At 41.1% G+C, this 25,993-nt stretch overlaps 2 protein-coding genes and 1 long non-coding RNA gene across 4 annotated transcripts in view; 1 reads left to right on the top strand and 2 right to left on the bottom strand.

The window, feature by feature from the left end:
• rnf11b (ring finger protein 11b) overlaps nt 1–6,018 on the bottom strand; it is an 18,488-nt gene extending 12,470 nt beyond the window's left edge. The window contains exon 1 of the mRNA XM_086225430.1: nt 5,475–6,018. Within this exon, the coding sequence (XP_086081556.1) occupies nt 5,475–5,597 (123 nt within the window). The 5' untranslated portion in view covers nt 5,598–6,018. The remainder of the gene's footprint in view (nt 1–5,474) is intronic.
• LOC147249858 (uncharacterized) lies at nt 5,011–6,852 on the top strand. Its single transcript, XR_015119375.1, has 2 exons — nt 5,011–6,238; nt 6,705–6,852. It is a non-coding gene; the product is annotated as an uncharacterized LOC147249858 (long non-coding RNA).
• The window catches only part of ttc39a (tetratricopeptide repeat domain 39A), a 24,609-nt gene continuing 5,313 nt past the window's right edge, over nt 6,698–25,993 (bottom strand). The window contains exons 5-21 of one of the 2 annotated variants that reach the window (XM_086225428.1): nt 22,399–22,503; nt 18,505–18,636; nt 16,348–16,388; nt 16,194–16,261; nt 16,036–16,100; nt 15,859–15,958; nt 15,440–15,505; nt 14,835–14,943; nt 14,383–14,450; nt 14,229–14,288; nt 13,341–13,502; nt 12,575–12,666; nt 12,145–12,265; nt 11,464–11,575; nt 11,252–11,366; nt 9,672–9,788; nt 6,698–9,472 (exon numbers count right to left, since the gene is read on the bottom strand). In XM_086225428.1, the coding sequence (XP_086081554.1) occupies nt 9,358–9,472; nt 9,672–9,788; nt 11,252–11,366; nt 11,464–11,575; nt 12,145–12,265; nt 12,575–12,666; nt 13,341–13,502; nt 14,229–14,288; nt 14,383–14,450; nt 14,835–14,943; nt 15,440–15,505; nt 15,859–15,958; nt 16,036–16,100; nt 16,194–16,261; nt 16,348–16,388; nt 18,505–18,636; nt 22,399–22,503 (1,648 nt within the window). In that variant the 3' untranslated portion in view covers nt 6,698–9,357. The remainder of the gene's footprint in view (nt 9,473–9,671; nt 9,789–11,251; nt 11,367–11,463; nt 11,576–12,144; nt 12,266–12,574; nt 12,667–13,340; nt 13,503–14,228; nt 14,289–14,382; nt 14,451–14,834; nt 14,944–15,439; nt 15,506–15,858; nt 15,959–16,035; nt 16,101–16,193; nt 16,262–16,347; nt 16,389–18,504; nt 18,637–22,398; nt 22,504–25,993) is intronic. The other variant, XM_086225429.1, reaches the window with a different exon arrangement.

Below are 25,993 nucleotides of genomic sequence, written 5' to 3'. Positions count from 1 at the left end.
CTGTGCATGTTTGAGTTCATTTTAAGATTCTTTTATTTGTTTTCAAATCCTTAAATGGTCTTGCTCTGCCCTACCGCACTGAGCTGCTCCACCCTTATGTTCCTGCTCGGTGCCTCAGGTCCAGGGCTCGAAATTAACTTTTTTCCTCAGTGTCCCTCAACTCTCCCGAATTCTACTTTGCATTTTCCCGGATATAACCAACAGTGTCCCAAATTTTAATTCTTGTCGTCGCCCCTCCAATTATGCAGAATACGTACGATTTGATCCTTTTTTGTCACTCAATCATCACACAATGGACTCTGGTCTACCAAGTAAGTTTAAAATACTTATTCCTGAATTAAACATCTGGTTATTAGTCTGATATGTTGCATTACAGAATTCTCATTTTTATTTTTCAATTCAATATTTGGATCCCTCTATCTGGCAATCAGTGGAATGAATGATGATCCAAAAATAGACGTTCCATAATACAGTTTAATGAAATAATAAAAATAATATACGATGGTATAGAGTACACCTCTTATTCTGATCAACTGTATTTCACATAGTTTTCATAAACATCAGAAGAACATGAGGATACATTTAATGATGTTTGTAGCTGCTATGCATTGTAAGGCACAATTCAGTTGCTAGCGTTAGCCATCACTGAGCACTAGCAAACACTGACAGTTAAGACAACAGCTAACTTACCAGTGGTAAGCAGCCACTGGCTGAGTAGAGTGGATGATGTAGAATGCAGTCTATAGTTTGCCCTATCGCCAGATGCCGCAAGAACGTATGGCCTCTGTAGTTTCGCTGTTCACACATTTTTATTAAGTTATTCAAACGACAGAAAGTAATGTCTACATAGATAGAAACAGCTATTTCGAAGTTTACTTTGACTTTTTTTTTTTGACTGTCCCAGGACTGTCCCAGCAGGATTTTTTATTGTCTCCTGGACATTGGGACATCGTAAATTTCAAGCCGTGCTCAGGTCAGCTGATCAGCTGCTCCTGGAGACACCGAGGTTTAAGGGAAAGCTCAGGGGGGGGGATAGGGCCTCCTTGACTGCTGTGCCCAAACTTTGGAACCACCTGCCTCTGCATATTAGGCATGCCTCCTCACCGTCCATTTTTAAAACCAATCTTAAAACCTAATTTTATTCCCTGGTTTTTGACCCAGCATGAGACGTTGCTTCTGGGGTTTTTTTTGTCTTTTGTTGTTCTAACTGTGTTTATAGTTTGTTTCATGTCTTTAAGATTATTCATGTACAGCACTTTGTGTCAGCTGTGCTTGTTTTAAAGTGCTTTATGAATAAAAGTGAGTTGAGCTGAGCTGAGATGCTAGCCGAGCCACAGCTCGACCAAATACAAGCAGCTTGCACGTCGTCCTCTGCAGCATAAGAGCAGCCGAGTATTTCTTCAAGCAGATGTAAAGACTGACGCAAATGGGAGCAATACTCTTCAGCTTGCCTTTACCTATCTAGTCAGCATATTTTTGATCCCAGAGTGCACATGAAGGAGAAGACACAGACCACCATAATAAAGGTTACTTTACGATTCGGTAGCCATGGCTGCATTTGGGCCACAGGCCTCCCCTTAAATGATACTTGCCACCAGGCCTATCAACTTTTCTGAGGGAAACACAATGTAATGCAACTACTTTGTTAACACATACATGCAACTTAAATACTTTTAAGCTTGCGGGCCAATAAGCAGCAATGCTAATGAAATAAACAAAAAGATCTTAGTGTCAAACTGATTACGATCGATTAAAGAAAAAAATGTCATTTTCCAATCTCTGAGGCTTACACAGGAGAGAAGGCATCACGAGCCATGCCAGGTGGCCAGCCAACATACAAGGATACACACCAACTCTCCCTCTCAAATGCAAACACACAGGGGTGCCTTATCTCCCGTAGACCAGTCCCTCAGCAATGAGTCAGCACTCGTCTCACCAGCTGCTTTCCAAATCACCACACGCATGCCGAAACACACTGCACTTTAGGGAATACACTAAACGTCTGCATATAAACACAAGGGAAGAGGCTCACAAGTCTGCACAACGTTAAAGCAACACAGACACACAAACACACACACTTTTAAATCATTCTGACAAGACATTAAATGGTCCACTAGCCTAAGTGGTCGGCTCAGAGGACTGATTTCATCCACTTAGCTTTCAACATCCATCCTTCCACTAATTCCAGTGTATGGCAATGAAGACCTGGAGTTTGCCCCATACCTTCAGATGCTGGTATCTTGAAGACCAGATTTTCACCCAATGACATCAGCCACTTGATCGCTTTACATTAAGAGTGGCCAGTCTGCTGCTGTTGAGAAATGTATTCTATCAAATTACATTAACAATGCATTCTGCTGTTTCAGCACAAAGCTACCTGACAGCAATTTCACTGAGAACAGCTTAATTGCAACATAGTCTATAACTTCCCTCAGACAGAGGCGCAGTCAAGTTCAAGAGCTGATAGCAGAAAGTAGAGAATTTTTTTTCTTACAGCACTGCAGCAATATTTTGTTATTACAAATAATACGTATGAAATTATAATTCAATCTGTCTGAATCCAGATTGGTGTCCAGACTTTGAACGTGACCAATGTACACAAGCATTACATTTACATGACATTAGAAAAAGTCTACTTATTATGTTAGTCTGACTAAAACTGGACTTTCAAAATTCACGTAAACATGTTAGTCTGACTGAAATCGTACAAAGCCAAATTTTTCAAAGTCGGACAATATTTTTACATATTTATGACAATGTTGTTTTCTTTTTGGTAAATCGTGTTGAGCTGGTTGCATACATGCAAAAAAAAAAAGTGCCACTGTATCTATGTATACCCCCCCCCCCCACACACACCTTTTACCACCACCTTTTCTCTCCAATTGTCCATAGCCAATTCACCCGATCAAGCTGTCCTGGTCATTGCTCCGGTGACTATCACATGCTTGCTCCTTCATGTGAGGTCGACAGCTGGAAGAGGCGCTACAGCAGTGACACATTTTTAATTATCATTTTTAGCACTTGCACTGTATTTCACAGGCCAAATGCAGAGTTGTTGATGACAATGAGGTTTTTTCCTTGTATGTTCCTATTTTTTGATGTTCTTTTCTTATAACACAAACATGCACCGTGCCGGAGCCAAATCCCCTGGGAACAATGGAGTTTAACCTAACCACATCTGGCATCCCTCCTGCAGACGCTGCCAGCTGCATCTGAAACGGTGCCCAATGGACCCACAGGTGGCACGGAGACCTGACACAGCACCCCAGTGATGGTAGGACCCACGATAGACTAATACCTGAGCAACCACAATAAGGTAAAACAAACAAAAATGCTGGATGGCAATGCAAAATACCTACAAACTCACATCTCATAATGCATTCATTTGTCAAAAATAGAACCAAGTAACACGCCATACAACTAAAATACGACACAAGTGAATTCTGCAAAAAAATTTAAATAAAATAAAGGATGCTTCCCTTATAGGTATACTTCAATAGGTATTGGTTTAAAAAGGTCTATGAGAATTTATGTATTTGAAGGCTTATAAGCTGGTCAAACGCTGCCAAGGAATTCAAAGTAGTCAGAGCCAGGATATTATCAACATTTGCAGAGTAAAAAGTAAAAATACTTGGTACATATTTCAAAGCAATCCAAAGAATCTTCTCTTGGATGTGTACAACTGGTCAACACAATGTCTCATTTGATGAAATTGCATTGAAGAGCAGCAAAAATGATGTACTGGCACTCACAGCTGTACTTTGCAGCTTTTAAAAACAAGCCAAAAATCTTTTTGAAAATTAGTGTCGCAGAGCCTTTAGTTTCTCCTCTGACATGCGCAGCAGTTCCAAAATGTGTTGTCGAACTGCAAGCACGTTAAAAAAAATGTGTGCTGCATTTTCAGCTTTGGTTTCAGACAGTGAAGGTGCTGATTACTGTGGTCAGTGGGGAGAAAAGAGTTGGCAGGTATGAAAGAGTCCTTTATAAGCAGGATTTAACTAGTTAGTTAAGCCTCTTGTGAAATTCTGTCAATAAAAACAAACTCCACAGTGAGAACCGAGTTCAACTGAAATGCTTTGTCGGAGCCCTTCCAGGGAAAGTTAGCGTTCATGTCCCTTATTGAAGTGTGCACCCTCTACGAGACCACAGCTGGCTGCCTAATGGCACACTGTTATACACCATACATGACATACTGGTCTGGTAGTAACCTGGAGACGGCTGGAAAACTAGGCACCTCTGGGGCCTGTTAAGATATAACATTTGTCTTGCTGTGACAATAAATTACAAAGATGATGAATGAAAGTGGAATGTATTCTAAGTCAGACGTCTCGGGTGATCTTTGGACGAACCGGTGCTTCTCAGCTGTGAGGCTGTGGCAAGTTGTTTTGTTTAAGCTGCTATTAGTTAAATTTAGTGTCTGCAATTTTAAACACGACTTTTCTTCTATTTTCCACAGCTTACCAAAGTGGGTTTAGCGACTGACAGACTGAGTATCTCCATGCCACTAGCAGAAATGCTACAAGGTATCGGCATCAGCCATTGAAAACCCATGATAGTCAACCACTACAAGTGAAGTCAAATATACTTTTCCAACTATTGTCAACAACAGTAATTGACTATCAATTTCACCTAATGGGTAACTAAACTATTGAGTGTAGATTACATATCAGCAGTCACCTAATGTATGAACTGTCATCACTGACTCAATTTCCTATGCTTAAATAAACACTTATGGTAAATCTAAAGATAACACTTAGCTTAACCTAGTAACTGACACAATGACTGCCAAGACCTTACACAACACATACCTGACACTTCTTATCATAGAAGAACGCATACAAGAGAAGGGTCACAACATCATATTCAGTTACGGGGTAGTCAGGTCTGTGTGCGGATGATCTAAATTGGGAAATAAGGACAACAGCAGACAAACAAAGTTGCTGCCCAGGAGGAAATCCCGGAATGAAACAGCTGAGAAAGTTAGGAGATAATTCCCCCTTTCTCCAAACCTTCACAACACACACTCTCTCGCTCCCTCTCCCTCTCTCTTTATTTGGCATTCCATTAAACAAACCTGTAAAAGTGATTTAAAAAAAACAAAAACATCTGCCTTACGTCATCGTCTCTGATTCCATATGAATGACGACATAATTATGATGATATCGTGCTGCCATCATATCAGAGACGGATTAATCATAATAGGCCTTCAGGGAAATGCTAGACACGGGCAGGACCTTGAATATTACAAAGCGGATTACTGTCAAAGCCACGAAGGGTCGGTGGGCTGGATTGCTGACCCTGTCAAATCTTGCCTCATTGTTTGTTTCACGTTAGTTTTTTAAGTATTCTTTCCGGACAAATGTTTATTGGCCCAAAAAAAAAAGAGTCACATTTGCTTCCTATCACACGGCACTGTCTAAAGTTGTGTTTTAACCTAAAACACTAGCATGGTCGTGTGTGTTGGTGTGAGTTACCTGATAAGGGGGCGGTGGCTCTTGGTCGGGGTCAGCACCGTCTCCGTAGCTGGCCCGGTCCGACTGAGATTCGTGTAGCAAAGAGATATCGTCCGAGGTCGGAGATTTCAGACAGTTCCCCATCTCCTTCCCTGTTGGTGAAACTCTACCCCTCTGTCAGTTTCTAACAAAGCGGTTTTTCACGTTAAAAGATAAAGGCAATGGATGCGTTTTTCCATGCACAAGTGAGGAATCTCCTCTCCCAGACGACGGGAGGGCTGCTCAGTTCAACAACAAAACATCCCTCAGCTAGCAGCTAGCCACACAAAGAGCTAGCCTGCTACGATTAGCTAGCACTCGCTGTGTAGCATCGACTTAGCTAGCGAGAAATACCGAGTGAAACAACCACGCGGAATTTTGTATTCACAGAAGCAATGAATGTTATTATTTCAATTTCAAAATGTTGGCTGCAGTTCCTGGCTGAAATCTCCCTGGCTGTCAGGGACTTTCCAGTTTGCAGCTGCCGAGCAACGACAAAAGACGGTAATGTAGCAACATGAAGCACCCCCCCCCCCCCTTTCGATAAGGAGCCAATGAGCTCTCGCCTACGTGCGGGCATTTACGCTTCCAGCCAAACGGATCCCTGATCACATTGCCTTTCGCTGAAAATATAAACAGAGCTAAAAATCGATAAATGAGTGATCAGTGGCAGTTTTCCTTTGCCAATATTGGTCTCAAAATGTCAATTGCTCCCCCACTCATTTGTGGGTGTGTTGGTGGTCAATGTAAGTATTTATGTGTATTTTGAATTTTTCATGTAATGTGTGAAGAACGTCTCGTCTGGTTATCTCTGCTTGGCTGCCATTGCCTGGCATATCAACAAGATGACATTATGTGTCTAGATCACGTGTACGTGCAAGTGTCTCTTTGTTCCGTAAATAATATAACATTGTATTGCACACTGCACATATTTGGAATTCTGTTCTCCTGTTTGTGGTTAATTTATCAAACAAGTATGAATTCATTATGAGCCAAGGCGCCCAACTTGACTGCATTTTGATATCTAGCTTTTGCTAGACTCAAGGCTGCCTTCACTGTTGTCTTTGTGATGAGGTTGGGATGTCTTTAATGATGAAGCTGATAGTGCTCACATTTAAAATGCCAGTTATGTTCATTTAATATATAAATCTGACATTCAAGTGTTTGAATTAAACAGAAGTCTGTCCATCCTTCCCGCTTTGCCGAATTTAGTTCAAGTGGTGATGTTTCTACGCTGTGAAAGCCCCCTGATGACCACATGGAGAGAAATCGGCAGATGGCAGTTTACTCCAAGTTTCTCACAAATTGAAGAACCATGACTTGTATAACATTAAAAAAAAAACCTCTGTTTAATCTTTAATTTTGATCTCAGAGTTATTGTTGGGTTATCAAAATCAGAGGTTCAAGTCAAATCCTGAGATATGACTACCGACTTTGATCTCAGGAATTTTTAGTTTAATTTGTGACTTTGGTCTCAACGTTCTCACTTCGATCTGAATCAGTTTGATTATGTGTTCTGTAATTCGACAGAGTATCAATGCGATCCAGATCCTTGACCGACATCTCAGCTGGGCGGCACTCATTCAGTCACAATGCTTCATCTGGTCACATCATCATCAAGGCCCAGTGAGTGACTCAGACTGAGTGTATGGCCTTAATTCACCGCGGCCCTGACCTTGAGTGCCATGGCAAAAAAAAAAAAAAAAAAATCAACAACAACAAAAAAAAAAACACAATATGGGATTTTTTTGGGGTTTTTTTTTAGTTGCTTCTAATTGTGTCATCCTAAATTACAATAGAAACATTTATTATGTACAGGAAATCATTCTGTTCAGTGGTAGCCGCACCCAGTATACTATGCTCTTTGTAAACATCACAATGCCGCTAGGTTAGACTATCAGTAAAACCAAAGGAAAATAAGAAAATAATAATTAACAAAAATATTCAAAAAATGAAACAAAAAGTGTTACTGGAGTAATCCAAAGAAAGAGTGCTACTAAAACAATAAGAACACATTCCTCCACCATTGAAAACATTTAAACTGACTCCCACTCATTGTCCAAACGTTGCTCATGAATAAATCAGCAGTACTCTCATTCCAACACTTGAAACACCATCTGAGTTACTAGGTTTTCATCCATCTGTTGCTGGGCCACAGTCCTTCAAGTAACTTAACCACTGATGATTAGAGGTGACCCTTCTCTGTCTTATCCTTTTAATTATTTGTTAATATACACGTTATTCTTATTTGATACATGTTTGTGGTATAGTTTTGAGTTCAAGTCCCTCTATACGTGGTTCTTGTTAAGCACGACTGATACAGAGGCAGCAGAGGAGGTTCAGAAAGCAGGAAGACTGTTACGGTTGTCGTTCACAGCATCAACAGTCAATAAAGATGCAACCGGCGCACAAGCACGCACTCCTTCACTGCTCGGTGTGAATGGCCTGTTTGTTCACGCTCAAGTACTGCTGGAGTTTGTCCCACACACCAGGAGGAGAAAAGGAGGAAGTCTGCCTTTCTAAAAGACACATTCATCTGTCCTCTTAAAACAGGACAATTTGAGTAAAAAGTGCCATTTACAGTATATAAATGTAAAGAACAGCTCCCACTCTAAGCCTGACAGGCTTTTTTGCCTCTGGAGAGTTTGCGTGTTTAGCTGATTTACAAAGCTTGATGCAGAGGCATAGCACATCTGGCTGTAAATACAACATGATAGGCCCTTTTCACAGCAGCCATTTTGAAAGGTCATGAAAGGGTAAAGACAAGTCTGATTAAATAATTATGGTCCTGTTCTATTTAGTATGACAGCCATTTCAATTAACCAACTTACACAACACCAAGACCCCACTTAAATGGAACAGTGCCCTAATTAATATTTTTAATTACCACTGCTGTGCCATGACCTGCCAAAATGACAGCAATGAAAAGGGCCAATTGAGAATTTGATCATTTTGTCAAGACAGTTTTCCACGTTATGAAGTTTACCTTCCAGTGTTTCCAACATGCTTCAAGAAAATGAAGACATCTTAAAATAAAATGGAAATAACAAGTCAGCTCACTGATAAACATACATGAACTTGAACCAAAGATTACAAAGTGTGAAAGGAATTCTAGCATATAAATAATCTATAGCTAGTTTTTTTATGTTGGCTTTGATCAGAAAGGAGGAATTCAGAGAACCTGTCATACAAGATGGTCAAATTAGACCGTACAGAACAATAAAAAAGGATGGACAATGTGGTAAGTTATATGTGATATGACACCTGTTGTCACTATGTCATCATATAATTATAAGTCATGTCCCATCTCTTTAATAAATGGAAAAAAACAGTGGAATTTAGCAAACAAGTCAAATGGGGGCTGGTTAGGTAGATTTAGCATCAGCACTGTAAAAGGAGCTATTTGGTACTCTGGTTCTACCCTGAACCCTTCACAGTCCATCCTAGTTTGCTACCCTATGGCACCCCTCATAGATGACCTGGGGGTCAACAAGCCTGTTAGAAGCAAAGTTTTATAAATATAGGCACATTTTTTGACTTGTCACTATTTCAAATCAAACAAAGAAGGAGTCATCCCCATCTCTCTAGAACAGGAGAACATGACAAGCCTGTCAAACCCCATCAGGGCCATATGGAGCAGCAGTTACCCATGACAGGAACACACACACACACACACACACACACACACACACACACACACACACACACACACACACACACAAACACAAAATCAAGCGTCTCTCTGCCCCCTACCCTCCAGATGACAAAACTAATCACGCGCCCAAATAGGCAGGGCTGGGCTAAACTGAGTTGTCCACTTTGGTGCTGTGGAAGCTAGCTCAGCTCTAGTGCCATCTTCTGTCCATTACGGGCTAGAGGGCACATAGATCCCATTTTCTTTGGTGCCCTTGGCTTTGTGCAGAGCTGCTTGGATGCGGAAGTGTGTCCGTGATTCCATGGAGTAGTTTTTGTAATTTTGTCTACAACAGAGAAAGAAACATAAATGATAGCAACAATTACAGTGCCCCATTCTATACAATTATTGTAAGGTCTGTCTTTCTGTTAAAGTAGACTGAATGATAAAGAATGAAACGTAACCAACATGTAAAAATAAAGATTTTTTTTAGTTACAAAGGGCAAAGTTCAATTTAATTTATTTTTGCTTGTTGAAGGACTTACTTGGCTGCTTCTAGCAGTTTGATAGCTTCATTATTTCTTCCTTGTTCCAGACACAACAGGCCGTGCTCCAGGAGGGCGTTAGGCACTAGGTAGTGGTCATACTTGATCTGGGTCTCACTGCAGAAAAGTGCCAAATGAGGGAGAAGGCATTGTCAGTTATCCTTCAAATGTCACGCTTAAATTGGAATCCCCTTTTAAGGATTTGTAACCAGTATAATTCATTTAAAAAATACTTTAAAACACAAGGAAATAGCTGCTAAAAGGGTGCTTGTGTGCTGAGTGTGTATTAAAGTACAGTAAGTGGCAAAAATTTTTAAAAATTTCCTTCGTATTTATTCACACATTGTGTGTAAATTGTTTGTGGTGCCACGGTTTAGATCTCAGGTTTCTAACTTTAATCTCTTGAATCGTTATTACAAGCACTTCCCCTTTGTCAGTTGCGTTGCCCATTGTTGGAAAAGCATAACCATGGGTTCGCTGATAATATCTGACTTTGACATCGATCTGTTTCGATCTCTGACAACTAAAAGCATCAGCACTGCATTTCCGTCGAGCACCAGAAAGGCACACTTCAAATGTGACGTTGATCGAATGATTGGTTAAGTTAATTGAGTCAAAGGCAAACATAAAGAGTTTTATTGTTGTGCTGTACTTGCTTAAGGGAAGGTTTTAATTCTTCAATCACAAGGGAATGTAGAAATTTGATCAGGCAAATGGGTGATAATATCCCTCAAAAAGGTGTGTTTTGATGAATCAGGCATACATTGCATTTGTGTATACGTGTGTGTGTGTGTGTGTGTGTGTGGCTGTATTTGTTTGTTTTTTTTAATCTTTGGAGACCTTTTCAGATATAAACACTAACCTTATCAGGACCTCTAGTCCTCATGGGGACCAAAAAACAGTCAAAATAGGGCACAATGTAATTTATGAGTTCTTGGTCAAAGTCGGAGTGAAAGTGTTAATTGAAGTCAGGTTGAGGTTGGAGTTAGGCATCATTTGGTTACATCAAGGATTTGGGCCCCATCTCCAGCTGGAGACAGGTGGCGTGGGCCATCTCCCGGTCGGCTCTCTGCCCTCCTGGTCCCTGGACTCGCTGGTGACGTCGGCCATAGTGAACCAGCGTCCAATCATCCACCCACCCCACCATATGTGGTGTGAAGGTGGTGTATTCAAAGAATGTTTGTCAGTTTATTTATTATTTATTATTTTTATTTTTTTGTTTTTTGTTTTTATTCATTATTTTATGAAGTGTGCCTATCCGGCAAAATTTCGACCCAGTGTGGGTCTTCCTCAGGCCTGAGACACACTTCCAACCTAACTGCAGCAATACCATTGGCTTATTGTCATCCCTTCAGAGTGAGCGTGACAGTGGAGGTTTGGGTTAGGCATTAATTGGTTAGGGTTAGGATTAGGATTAAGGTTTGGGTTAGGATAGCCACATGAATATATAATATGGATAGCTACACAAACCCATGATGTGTGTGTGTGTGTGTGTGTGTGTGTGTGTGTGTGTGTGTGTGTGTGTGTGTGTGTGAGTGTGTGAGTGTGTGTGTGCGTGTTCATGTCCTGCAGCCCCGTACTTGCAGAGGACAAGAGTAAAGTAATGTTCGGCCTCCTCATGGTGCCCCAGGTGTTTGAGACACAGTCCTTTCAGGAGACTCAGCAAACACTGATCATCTATAGAGAACTCAGTTCCTGACACAAACGAGAGAAGAAGGAACATTCTCAAAATCATTGAAACTGGACAACATTCTATAAGAACCCACATGAATTATCTTCTATTTTTTCATACTGTTGCTGTTTTCCAGTTTAGCCTGTGCCTCATCCAGTGTTTTCAGCATGTTCTCTGTCAGGTCTTTGTGTTTGCCAATGACTGTGTATCCATTCCAGATGTACATCATCTCCTGGACAAGACACAAGACACAAAACATGCCAAACCAGCAATCAGCCAATTTGAATTGATGCAACTGAGCTTGAAAAGTTTTTTTTAAATTCAACGCATAGTTCCAAGCACATAGTTCAAGTGTTCCAATTGGCTCAAAAGACTGAGTGCTTCATCCAATGAGGAAACATCCATTAGCACGTTAAAGTATACGATTTTTTTTTTAAAAAAGGTAGCCAAAACAAAAAATGTTTGTTTAATGTGTTTAACTAAAAAAACAAATGTTTATCTTGTGTGCTCAAAGATGCAATTTCTCTCAAATTTCATACACTACACAAAGACATTATACACAGTCAAGCGCTCCTTCTTTAGAGCCATGATCACTATGCAGGGTTTGCTCACATGAGGTCAATAAAATCTTCCAGATTTGTCACGTCTGAGTGCCACAGACGCCACACTCAACAAGGAGATGACAACTGGCAGTAGAAGACAGTGTGATCTGGTACATATATATGATCGTTAAAATGAATGATGTAATATATTGCAATAACAGAGTAAATTGTGGTCATGCTAATCTAATCCAGTACTGACCAGTGGAGGAGCAGGAAGAGGAATGGGGTTTTCTGCTAGGTAGCGACGAGCTTTCCTGATAGCAAACTTCTCTGTTGGTAAAGATTTTCCAGCTATTTTCTGCTTCAGTCCTGGAACCTGCCTGAAATGTATAATATATGATGAAATGTACACATCAGCTACCAGTCTTTTGTAAACAAATATTAGAAACATGTGACTAGAACTGAGTTTTAGGTCAATTTCTGAAGCTTTAACAGACTTACCTATGTGCCCCTAAAAGTATAAATGTTAGTCAGTTTTCTGGTATGCGATTTTGTCATTTTGTGTCTATTTATCTCTCATATCATTTCATTTCCCTATCAAAGACAGGTGCTTCCTGAATCAAGACGTAATGAATGATCTTGGTTTGACTTACTCCCATTACACTAGCAAATGATCTCTTAGAACATACCTGAACAGAGTGATCGCAGTCTCCCCGAAGGTGAGACAATCGTCCTCCGTCAGCATGCTGAGGTAAGCTGCTTTCATGTACGCATAGGTAGCCTAAGGGGAGAAAAAGTGGTTACAACAGCAATTCAGTCTCTCTTTTTTAAATGAGCTGAAGAACAAAAAACTGTGAAGAGAACAGAGAGGCAGAATTTGTGTTTGAGTTTAGTTTAAGGGTGTGTTCTGGTTGTATTTTCGGTTATTGTTGTTTTGCCCTTTTCTTGTCTATTTAAGAAGGATTGATTTTGTGTGTGTGTGTGTGTGTGTGTGTGTGTGTGTGTGTGTGTGTGTGTGTGTGTGTGCGCGCGCATGTTGCAACTTAGTAAAAATCCTTGCGACAACGGCAGTGAACGTCGCTTTTAAATGAAAAGCCCATGACTTATAATGAGAGCAAATGGGCATTCCTCTTAACAAGCTGACACATTTACACTATGAAAAAGGAAAAGTCAATACTATTCCACTTTCACTTCTATCAGTAAAAAATGCTGGGGGAAAAAAAAGGAGCTGGAGCCAAGTCAGGAAATGACGGATACAGTACAACAAGTCATGCACATCCTTCATCATTGTTGCAGTTCCAACATAATGACCTACTTAACCCATTTTAGCTCCTCTGTAACAAACGGGCTGTGTTTTGTCCTCAGTCTTGACTCAAGGCTCACTAGACAAGGAGTAACGAGGGCGTTCACAGTTAAATCCATGATTTTCTCTCATTCTCCTTCATCACGACCCACCTTGGACCAGGAGTTCTCCTTGCTGAGCAGGTCGGCGTAGAAGTAAGCCATCTTCCAGTGGCTCTGGTACGTGAAGCACCACATCAGCTCCCAGTAGCACATGTGGTGGAACTGCTTCCACTGCTGCTGAGCCTCGCAGCACTCCTCAAACCGTAGGATAGCCTGGCAGGAGCAGCCGCAAACACACATGAATTAAGTTCTCTTCTGCTTGGTCTGAATGCACAGCAGCGGCCGTTTAACATACAATACACTCTTCAAACTTCAGATATTCCTATAAGATTGACTGATTGATTAAAATTGTTATTACTGTGTCATTATTACATACATTACAAATTTCCCAGCCCCCAACAGCTTACAAGACACCTCAAAAATCAAATATACCATGGTTATAGGACGGTGTACACCTTTTGACGAACAATGACAAAGACCAACTGATCAGGAGAAATATGAAGAATAAAGTGGAACAACTACAATAACAAAATAAATAAACATTATTACACACATCTATTTTGTCCTCTTTTCCAGGCTTCTGCCATTATTTTATAGGCAATATCTTTAACTGATTCTCTCAATTTAAGTGAATTGTTTTTGAAATTATCTAAACATTACAGCCTTTGAGACTTACAGGCCTTTGTGCTGCTTTCACACTTTTTTACAGTTTGTAGTTTATACTCGTTTTATCTTTCTCAAGCGCAGAAACACTGACTCACATACGCGCTGAAATCGATCTATCTAAAAAAAATCTAAAAAATTCACAACCCCCAAATTGAGAACCATTGATCTGAAACATCTAAAGACTAAAACATTCTGTTTTAGTAGGTCATTCTGCTTTGGTTTGCTTTGCTGGATTCATTTCTCTATCAAGAGCAAAGTGATGAAATGACTTACAGCATCCAGGTTGCCTTTGATCTCCTCGATTCGACCAGCGAAGAACAGGAAAATTGATCCCTGTGAGAGAAAAACGAGGCCCAGTCTGTTTCTGCACATGAAACTTCACATCACATAGCAAAGTGTGGAAAAATAGTGTTGGGTGCCCTCTCACCTTTGGATATTTTTTAAGATAAGGTTGCAGCAGTTTCTCTGCATCTTCAACGTCTCCTTCTCCAGTGCCTGCATGAGACAAACAAATCCAATAAGATCCATGTCAGTGTTGGAAAGCTGCAGGGGCGCTTGTTCTTGTACTTGCAACGTATTGAGGACTAGAATACGTATTTAACCAACAGAGTGAGGACATTTTTGGAAAGTGAGGACATTGTAGCTGGTCCTCCCATCTTCAAAGGGCCATTTGAAGGACAAGACTTGGTTTTAGGGTCGAGGTTAGAATCAGGTTCTGGTTAGGTTTAGGGTCAAGGTTAGGGTCAGGTAGTCAGTTGAGAGGATGAGGGGCTAGGAAATGCATTATATCAATGAAAGTCCTCACAAAGATATAAGTACAAGGGTAAGTGTGTGTGTGTGTGTGTGTGTGTGTGTGTGTGTGTGTGTGTGTTTTCGCACCTAAAATGAAGCTCATGAAGGTATGATAACAAAGCAGCAGCATGTTACATAAGAAGGACCTGAACGTGGTTTCTGCAGAGCCCTCCTGAAGCTGCTGGAGACCGAACTCCTGCAACATCACACAATCACACACACACACACACACACACACACACACACACACACACACACACACACAAATTTACAAGCGTAACAATAAGCTCCAGCCTGAACTGATCGTGTCCTTTCACGGCAGCTCTATCAGGAAGTAGAAGCAGCACACACAGAATGCGCTGATGCAGTTAACTGTAAAAATCACAGATGCACAACTTCACTATTAGTCACTTCCACTCTAGTTCAGGGAGACAAGATGATGAAAATGTAAACTTTGTCGAGAATAAGAATGAAAGCAATATCAAGATCCCAAACCCTAATATCTCAATTAATGTAGGATGTCATGTCAGAGAGAAACACCTGATCAAAAGATTCAGTACTTTCAGGGTTTTGCTGGGTGACATAGAAACTACTGAACTATGTAGATACTTCTCAGTATTATTCAGTAAAGGCACAGCGAGCCACCCACTGCTCAACTATATTCCATTCACATCTTCTGTCAGAGAACTCACCTTATTACCCGAGAAACCGACAAACTCAAGCAGCTTTAGCGTTCGTGTGGGTAACATGGAGATCATCTACAGGAAGTAGAGAAGCAGAGGGCGGGAAATGATAATGAGAAGTGTACGGTGTCTAATATGGAAACATCATATACATACACATATAAAAGCTTTTTACTTGTATCTTTCTGCTTGTCAAACTAATAAAGCAAAAATGATCAGGATGATTTTCACAAAGGTTTGTTTAATGGTTGATTTAATATGACATTTTGAAGACTTTAACAATGAATGAGATGCTACGGGAGTACAGACCTCTCTTTTTTGAGCCTGCTCAAATGTAAAAGCGTCCTTCTCTGACAGAGGCAGAGCTACAGTCCAACTTTGGTGTATTAGTTGACCCAGCGTGCAACCATAAGCTGTTTTCTACTTACAAGATTAAAGGCTCCCACTCCCAGTTTGACGCCCCCCTCAAAATGGCCATGATTTTCGCCATGAGTGTAGCCAGTGGACTGGAGGACTGTGTGGAGCTCTCTGTGAGATGAATGGAGTGGATTAGATGAGGAAATACCATATCTGACAGTTAAACCATAAAGAGTCTCAGTTCTCACTTGTACGTCTGGTAGCTATTCTTCACTTTAATTCCCCCTTTAATGAAACTGATCATGTTTTCATCCTGAACGGTGAAAAGAAAGATGTGAAAGAGCAGGGATTAAACAAAGCACGTCATCAACAGTGTTGGCTGAGCTGAGGTTGTACAGCTCCTGACCTGAAGGAAGGTGAGTGCTGCCCTCTGGAGGAGACACTCTGCGTAGCACACCTCTGCATGGAGTTCATCTGAGATGACACACAGGAATTTTGTTACTTTTATTTTCATATGGGCTGCAGGGTCATGACCTCGAAAACACAGTAAACTTACTAACCCTCGGTGAAGTTTTTCGAGAAGGTTGACTTCTTGCGGTGCCTGATGAAGAACAAAAAAATTAATGTTTTTGCCTTGAAATGTGTTTCCTTTTTTTATGTGAATCATAATTCAGCGACATTTCAGGAAATGAGGTTTTTTTTCCCCTTTATTTCCATGAAACTGTTGTTCATACAAATACATGCAAATCCTTAACCACACCTTGAATGGGGGGGGGGGGGGGGGGAGAGCCTCAGTTTGGATTCACAAGTATCAAATGTATCTGCAAACAAAGAGTTGGCCGTGTAGTCCAATGGTAGCTATGCTTCTTTATAATCTGAAACTCAAGTTCAAATCTATGTTAAAGTGGTTTTATTGAAAACAAGTGACATAAATCAACAGGAGCTATCAATATTTTATTGTCGTCTAATCGTTTGCACGCTGAACAATTTCCATTTCATGCAAAATGAATGGATAACAAAGTTTTCTTTGCAGTCAGTTTTTCGAATAATAAATAGTGTACAGAAATGTTAACATTTTTTATTGCTAAATGTTTCTTAACTATTAACAATCAGCCAGTGCTCTCTGGGTTGGAGGTAATCAGTACAAGTCTCACAGCAGAAAAGGAGTTCCCTTTAAAATGATCAACGTAAAACACGCAAGCATGCACAAACAAAACCGCTGCAAAATACCCAAAGTAAAACAACTGAACCCCAGTGGGAAAGTGGTATCCAAGTTACAGAGGTATATGTAGTTATGATGCAAATGCTACCTCAAAAATAATGTTTGGTTCTGAGAAAGTGTTTGTCACGAGTCAGGTCACTAATCTGAGATTCAAATTCATCTAGGAAGAATGAAACTTGTGAATGAAGTCCCCCACATCAAACTATTAAGACTGACTCTGCTCGGACATGACAGTGGGGAACTCCTGACACCTACGTGTTTGCATTGAGTGGCTAAGGTAGTCATGGGGGGCATGGCTCATAGGCAGAGAGGCTGCCTAGCAACCGAAGGGTCGCTGGTTTGATCCTCACCTCTCCTTGTGACCATGTCCAAGTGTCCTTGAGCAAGATTCTGAACCCCTAATTGCTCCTGATGGCCCTGCAACGGACTGGTGACCCATCCAGGGTGAACCCCACCTCTCACCCAGTGTCGGCTATACTAAGGTATTCCTTAAGCGTAGGTAGTAGCATTTCCAGTGAAAACGTTACAGTACACACAGTCTTTTAAAATGTCATCAATTTGTGGAACTTGCTGTCATAGTGATACCGGTTTCATAATGATTCCATTCAGACATCATGATATCGACACTTCTGGCTTCGATCGTTTTATATCTTCTGCATGGGTGTTATAATGGCTTAACTTGGGAGACTAAAAAACAAAAGGACCTACAAGCCATAAGGAGGCTGATACTGGCTAAACTCAAGACTGACGCGTCCATGTTGGCAACTTGTTAGACTAAAGGAATCCACTTCCACAACGTCCGTTTGCAAAAATAATCAAATGTGTGGTTTATTTACACGACAGCTTATTCAAACAATGCATGGTTGCACGAAAATATTCAAATGCAAAACGCTTCGACCTGTACAAATGATCCCATAATGATGGATCGACCTGACGGGCAAAGCTAGTATGCTCCGCTGATACCAAAACACACCTGACTGTCATTGGAAGCATAGATCTTAAATGGACAGGTAACCATTTTCCTCTACACACAGGTTGAACCACTACTGGGTAATGCATCTTTCAGAGGCATAACACTGAGTTATGAAAGATGCACAATGCATACCAAAAGAAATGTCAACAAACAAGAAGTGAAATATCGAATACGGCACTGAACCAGAAATTGGCTCTAACAGATGCATTTGTTAAAGCTGGTTGAATTTACTTTTCTACATTCTTTAAGAACGACTCTTATTTTCTTTTCAGTTTGGCTTTTATTTTCTCTTTTCTATAGTCTTTTTTTCATCCACCTTGGATAAGTTAACTGACACTGGAGATAAGGCTGTTAGACGATGACGATGTGATTGAAGTGTAACCATGGTAACTGGAGTGAACGTGTGCTGTAATATGAGAGCGACAACTGCAAAAACACAGAGGCAAGAGAACAACCAACGAGAATTTACAGAACCTTCCAGCCCACCATCATGAGTATGTTTTGGATTCAGGAGAGTCTCACCGCTGACAGAGAGCCTGGGCCTCCTTCATGGTGTTTCCTGCAGTCAGGATGTGTTGTGGGTCAAAGGTCATCATCGCCTGCATCTCTAGGATAGTGGCATAGGTCAGGGCATGGTACATGCTGTCTTTGGTTCTGTAAAGTGAAAGAGGAAGTGAGACGAGCAGAAGAGCTCGTTGCATGAAATTGACAAAGGGCTGTTCTGTTGTGCTTCACCTGAGTATTTCTTTCCCCCACAAATGTTCACATTTACTCCCCATATTTGATCACACATACATTTATCATTCCCAGACTAACTGGTTACTTTACTGTTGATGTTTTTTAGCGCAATTATTGACTTATTTACATCACTGCACAACTTCCCTACATCAAGCAAAAACAAACAGACGTGGATAATAACAGATAAGACCATCCCCTTCGCGTATAATCATCTCCGTCATACGAGATACAAAAAAAACAACCTGCTGCCCGATGATAGATGGGCGTGACTAGATACATAGAGAGCTACAACCACACCCCCCCCCCACAAAAAAACCTCACCTGGTCTATTTATACCTGCAGCTGGTTTGTGCCACGTCAAACCCTGTTTGAAAACATGCTGTTCTTACAGGTTGTATCACAATGAAGGAGGAGTAAAAGTTCTTGATGTCACTGACAGTCATTTTTCCAGCAGATATTCTTGTTGTTCTGGTTGAAACACTTGTTTTTCCGGTTATAAACCGCTATTAGAACCAATTACTTACATAAAACAAAATACCTGTGCAAAGCCTGTAGCTATGCTCTTCTCATACAGCATCTATTTTTATATGTATGCTGCATTTATCTCTGCTGATATGAAGCAACGCATTTGCAGCGGTGTTGTACTGCTACACTGGGCAGAAAAATTAAGAAAAACACAAAGGCCAAGGTGTGATGGAATGCTGCCGGTCCACATTACAGAGATGTTGGACATCACAGATCAACTTCAGAGATGTTACCCACAAGTCAAAAGAGTCACAGCCGCATTAACTGCATTTGCATGAACAGATCTGAATTTTAATCCTGCAAATTTGTATCTATCTTATTGGGAAAAGAAACAATTAAATAGTTTTCACCGTGAAATAAATTCATGCAACAAATCAGGGTTTATGTAGAGTATTCCGGGTTTCCTGCATTCCCGATTCAGCATAATGACTGAGCAGAAAACAAGATGAGCGACACCAGACGGTCAAAGAAGTCTGAGGAGCTGAGATTTGCCTGTGTTACATTTTCATTGCGTCAGGCTTATGTAAGAGAGCCCAAACACGAGCCCAAACACGAGCTGGGAGAACCTTTTAATACGGAGCTGTGAGGTGCATGGAGTTGCTTGTTAGCTGTGCTGAAAATCCCAAACATTTCACAGCAGCACTCAGAAATGTTTTTCATTGACATCAACTCAAGGCTGAGAGATAATATTCTCCTCCTCCTTCGGCAACAAGGAAGCAGAATCTCCTACAGAGAAGTCCCGTGATTAAGGAAGGAATTATCTCAAACGTGAACATGCACACATGTTGCCTTCAGGTCTGCATGTGTTAGGAACAATCAGGAAGTGCTGTGATTGGCCAGATCATCCACCAAGATGCTTCTACAGTACCTACGTGCTGCAGGGGTTGGAGGATAAAACAGCTCCTACTGGTCTCCCTGGCATGTTTGAACAAAGAGATGGCAAATAAATCTAAGCCTGCTTTTGGTTTCTTAATGAAAAAAAAATTTGGGCTATTCAACCTAAAGTAGCAGACATGTTTCAACAAAGCAGAAGCTCAGAGGCTATGATTCATAGGGCAGCTTCACTGAGCACAGCCGACCATCAGATGTACGTCGCAAATAAAGAGATTTAGACAGAGGAAAAGGTACGAGGCGCTCACAGGTGGTGATGAAACAAGATAACAGCTTGTTAAGAGCAAAATGTTGGGGAAACCCCCTCCCCACACACACACACACACACACACACACACACACACACACACACACACACACACACACACACACACACACACACACACACACACAATGCGTCTGTGTCCCAGCAAAGCGATAAGACCGTTACAGACACATTGTAAAATGGATCCATTAGGAGAAACATAAATTGAAAGCTAAACCAACATTGATCTTGTTAGTTTATCTGATGGGAGGGCGGAGTGATGAACGGCTAAAGGAAACTGAAGTATCATGTCTCACTGGAGTCTGTGTTTTCATGATTTTCAATGTGTGTGTGTGTGTGTGTGTTTGTATGTGTGTGTGCTCGTCCCATCAGTTGAGTAAGAACAGAAAAGCTTGTGTTTCACACTGGGTGGGGGGGGGGGGGATGTCAGTGTTATTCTTACATGTTTCTCTCCATCTCACTTTACATGTCACCTTATATAACATATCAGACATCTGAGATCGGCAACATTCAGACTGTCCTAGTTCTTACAGGGTCTTCTACAACCAAACCAAAGCAGACAAACACATCGTCACAGCAAGCTTCTGTCCACTGAATCCTTTAACTAAATTAAAAAGAGGTGATGAAACCAGATACTTGTTATTTTCTCTCTGACATCTTCATTGATTTCGTAGTGTCCCGCTAACAGCTAATAAAATAGCTAAAACACATGCCGGTAGCCTGCACAGCAAAATGTGGCAGCAGTTAAGAAGTGTTGCCATGGTGAGTACAGAAATAATTTTGCAGTAGTTCAAAAATCCCAACAGATACAACAGCATATTATGTTTTAGACACCAGGAGAATCACTTGGCAACAAAATGTTGCAATGAAAGTCTCTATAATAGTCAAAGCCGAGGAGGAATTAAACTGCTTGTGTCACTCAGAACGTTTTAACACCACAAAAAACACCAACCAGCAAACAACAAACTGATAATCCTGGAAAACATACAAGACAACTCAAAGATGAAGGGAAGCTGATCTCTAAGTAAGAAGAGAGTGAAGCCAAGGAGAGGCTCCCGAGAGAAGACGGTGGATAATAGTGATAAATGTTCTGATAACAGAGGAGAGAATGTGCAGGGAACAAAGGAGTAACTTGATAACATCGTGCTGGTAAACTAGAGGCAGGTGTTTGTGAACGCAACCCAAAGGAGCATGTTGAATCTACGCCCATAAAATCAGTGTTCTACCAGACTGATGCAAACAGTCACACAGCCACAGCTCACTCAGAAAAGGCCCGAATATCCTGATTTTAGTGTAAATTGATAGCACCAATGGCTGGTGTTTGTTCCTCCAGACCGTGGACCGCCCGTGATGCATTCTGCCTCGTAAGACTTGAGACAGCTTCATCATGTAACGGTTTTCAGAGGATCGATAATCCTTTCCAGTAGAAGTCAGCTGACTAATTCTGATATGTACAATCATTCAAGTGCCATTGCAGTATTACTGGAAATATATTTCATTTGAAATGAGTATCGTTGGAATCGACCACAAACCACGAAATGCTGTGAACTCCCATGAATTTTATTGACCAGTTTACTTACTGCGATTCCTCTTTGGAAGTATATTTATGTCAAATATTGAAAAAATCAAATGTTCTCACTAATAAAAATTTTTATCTAATCAACAAAAAAAAAACTATTAAATGGTTACAAAGAGTTGCACCATGGCAGCGTCATTCTTAGAAGGGGCTTACTGGAAATACTTCCAGAATGCACATCCGTCGTCAACGTCTCACAGAAGACACGTTGAAATGTCACAGTGGGAAAAAAAACACACACACATATGAACAATAAGATGAATGATGTGCATTCTGAAAGCATTTCAAACATCTGATGATTTAAAAAAAAAAAAAACCCACACGACGCAGTGTGGCTTCCAGGAAAATTAGCCCTTTTTTTCTGCTGAGTCTTTATAAATAAAACCAGATGGGCTGGACTTCACTTCAGCTGCTCTCCTACCTGGATTTGAGCCGGACCTGGGCCTCCTCAAAGTCATTCCTGAGGAACAGATCCAGGGCGGCCATGCAGTCCTCCAGAGCCAGTGACAGGTCAGACTTGGAGCACCTGGACATGACGAGAAGGGAAACAGGTCTTTATCATTGTTACAGTTTGTTAAACTCACTATTAGACGGATCCTTCATAGACTCAAAACCGATTAAAATGTCCTTTACTTCCACCAAGGAACGCTTCAGTCCTGTCACACCCACTGTGAGCAGATTCATGCAGAAACTGCAGAGCCAAATTTCATAAAACTGGTGGGAGGGTGAAGGATGGGCCCAGATTCCACTAAATCCTGAGACAGACTTATTTCATTACTCTCACTTCCTATCATCTTGCATGAGGTGGCTTTTTTTTCCCACTCACACGTGTGGTACTTTCAGTTGTGAGTTTGCTACGATAAAAGACAGAGTGCGACTTTATGACTCAATGAGAATTTCTGACTTTGCTGGGCCAGCATGTAGGTCACCTGTCTCTGCTGCAGTGACCCTGTCCTCATTTACACATTAAAGACCTGCCTGCGAACACTGCGCTACAGCAGCTCCGATGCTCTCAGTCCACATCCTATACTCTATTAAATCCTTTCCTCTTCACTCACGAGGAGCGGCTGAGTGAGTCAGACAAGCAAATTGGCTCCAGAGAATGATTTGCAGGTAGTGTTGTTCCTGTTTGCATTACACCACACATTACGGAGGGAATCAGCATAAATTACAGTAGCCTACTTAAACATCCACTTTTAAATAAAACACAAGGAGCTACTGGAGCAGTTGAACAGGGTCATTTATTCGAGGAGAACAACAGGTCATCAATAATATATCTCGTCAATACAACCCTCTGTTAGCTGTGGCTGTAGACGCTGGTTTACAATGCCACTGTGTGTTTAAGAGCCTCGAGCACATGACCCACGTCATGTGACGTGGGTATAGTGTTGCCACGGTCATGACTGAAGTGGAAATCAGCTTCCTTTGACACGCTCTCCTTTTCTTTGATTTCCCTGCAGCGCGGATAATGAATCAGTATAAATGTGCCTTTAATTTCTCCATTTTAGCACACAGTAGAGAAACACATCGACTGCTAGTGAATATAAAACTTTAATGCACTTCATCACTGAGATGATTTATTTATTTCATTTGTCCCATAATATTCTACTGTTACTCAGATGCATCTCATTCACGCCTTCTTTACACAGGAAAGCTTGAATGACGCACTTTTTCTTTTACATGTTGTCAGCGTGTGCTTCACAAAGGAATAATGGATTTTTGTTTTGCTTCGTTTTGTTGTGTCCATGTTGTGTTTACTGGACGTGTATCAGACGCACACAAGCAAGAAGGAACTGGGCAAAACAGCTACCACGAATGCTTGTAACAGTCATGACTAATGTACATTATTCACTTTACATTCCTGCCGTTTAGAAACATAGGGAAACTATATCTCTCTCTGCCTCTCTCTCTTACACACACACACACACACACACACACACACACACACACTGGTGAAGCATTGGCTAATGACATGCAAGTGACTTTTGCGTTCACTGTAGCAGGCTGTTCTTCCTGACTCATTGTCAACATGTATTTTCTGAACAAATGTTTTTAAGGATACATGCAAACTCAATAAATCCTTGTTATTAAGCCCCCGAAGTTGAAGTATCAGGTGATTGTTCCAGTCTCTCATAATAACCGATGCTACATGACATATTAAAAAATGTAATAACACAATGAACTTATGGTCGCTGGGATAGGCTCCAGCCCCCCCATGACCCTTAACAGGATAAGCGGCAGAAAATGGATGGATGGATGGATGGATGGATGGATGGATGGATGGATGGATGGATGGATGGATAATGAACTTACATTCAGACGATTCAATAAATTATCTAGGAACAATAAGAGGATATTACTACCTCCGCTTGGGTTATATGATTGCTTCTTTGTCCGCCCCCCCCCCCCCCCCCCCCCGTATTTGAGATATATTTGTTCCTCTACAAATGAACTAAGCAGCTTTTACGTTCTGCACCAGGTTCTGTCAGTACAAATGCAGTTTTGTGAATTATTTTCAAGTTTTTTTTTTATGTTTCTAAAACAACGTGCTGAAATAAATTGGTTGGTTATAAATTCTAACTATTTAGCCTCAGTAGAGGTTTGCTCTTGTTCTGTCATTCAAACACTGAGACGTATATGAGACAGAATATCGCACATGTGTTTACGTCATTGGGATTTCAAGGACGAGGCTGTGGAATCGCACATAATCTCTTAGTGGCCAGCGACCACATAAACTGAGCTTTCTGTCTCCGCTGTGGTCCAACACTTCCTCTCTGTGTGACAGATACAGGCTGCATAGTTGCGTTTAGTGAGAAGAAGCTCATAGATATCCAGTCCGTAGACCATTTTAGTTCTGAACTCACCCTCACCCCCCCCCCCCCCTTCTCACCATGACTTCTCGGTGATTCCTGAAGTCAGAAAACACCTGCTGTTTATTACTAGCTTAATTTAACGGGGACCAGCTACTAACAACGGCAGAACTGCTCAAAAAAAAATCTGTTAAACTCTTCAATGCATCATCTGATGCAATCCAAGTCTTCTTTTTCCAGTCGTATGCACAATAATCCATAACCGCTGAGCTAAAAATAAAGCGTGAATGAGTTCAACTGGATGCGCTGGCTGGTCCCGCTCATTCATGCTCCTTCAGTTCAGTGTTGCTGTTGTTGCTGGTGGGTCAATACGAACGATGAGCCATTAATATGCAACCGGTGTTTTCCGACTTCTAGATTCATCAAGAAGGAAGGATAAACCGCTTTGGGAGATCGAGACACAAAACTGTGAGTACTTAAGAAGCAAATTACGCCGCAATCTCATGAATCATGGAGACTGACCCCTTGCCCTCTTCTTACATTTGAACACCAAAACCATCCTTAACACCACTTGTACCTACTCAGGGTTTTTTAGTCCGGCTGAAGAAACTCTAGCCCTGCTTATCACTTATTAGATTCAGAGTAAAAACATAACTTAATAAAGAACATTCTGTAGAGCACGCAGATGCTGAGGGCCAAAGTAAAAAAGTTCAAACAAAAAAACAAAAAACATTTGTGGTTTGATCTCAGTGGTAAATGGATTTGCCCCTAAAATTCAATGGCTTCTTACATGAGCCAAGCACCACCATTCCACCATCGTGGCTGATAACATAAAACTTCCTCCATCCATTCATTCTCTATACCACTTATCCGTTAAAGGTCGGGGGGCTGGAGCCTATCCCAGCTGACTTTTGGCGAGAGGTGGGTTTCACAGCCTCTCTACCTCTGAGCCGCGCCGCCCCATAATACTTTCTGTTTGCAGGAAAAACAAACCAAAAAGATGAAACTCAAGGCAGGTACATGTGAACATGACATCAGGGTTCAACTTTCCTGTCGTTCAGTCAGGCTAAAGAAGTACCATCTCTGACACACAGACAATGTCATGATCATTTCCTAATAGCTGGAAACCACCTCAACTGGTCCTGACTAACCAGAAAACCACTGAACACCTGAGAAGACGCTCACTGAAGGGAAGCTTACAGACAG

The sequence above is a fragment of the Aulostomus chinensis genome, chromosome 14, assembly GCF_037954235.1.
Source record: "Aulostomus chinensis isolate RoL2024-O1b breed Wild chromosome 14, RoL_Achi_v1.0, whole genome shotgun sequence".
In the NCBI taxonomy this organism is placed as follows: domain Eukaryota; kingdom Metazoa; phylum Chordata; class Actinopteri; order Syngnathiformes; family Aulostomidae; genus Aulostomus; species Aulostomus chinensis.
This window is presented reverse-complemented; position numbering and strand designations above follow the sequence as displayed.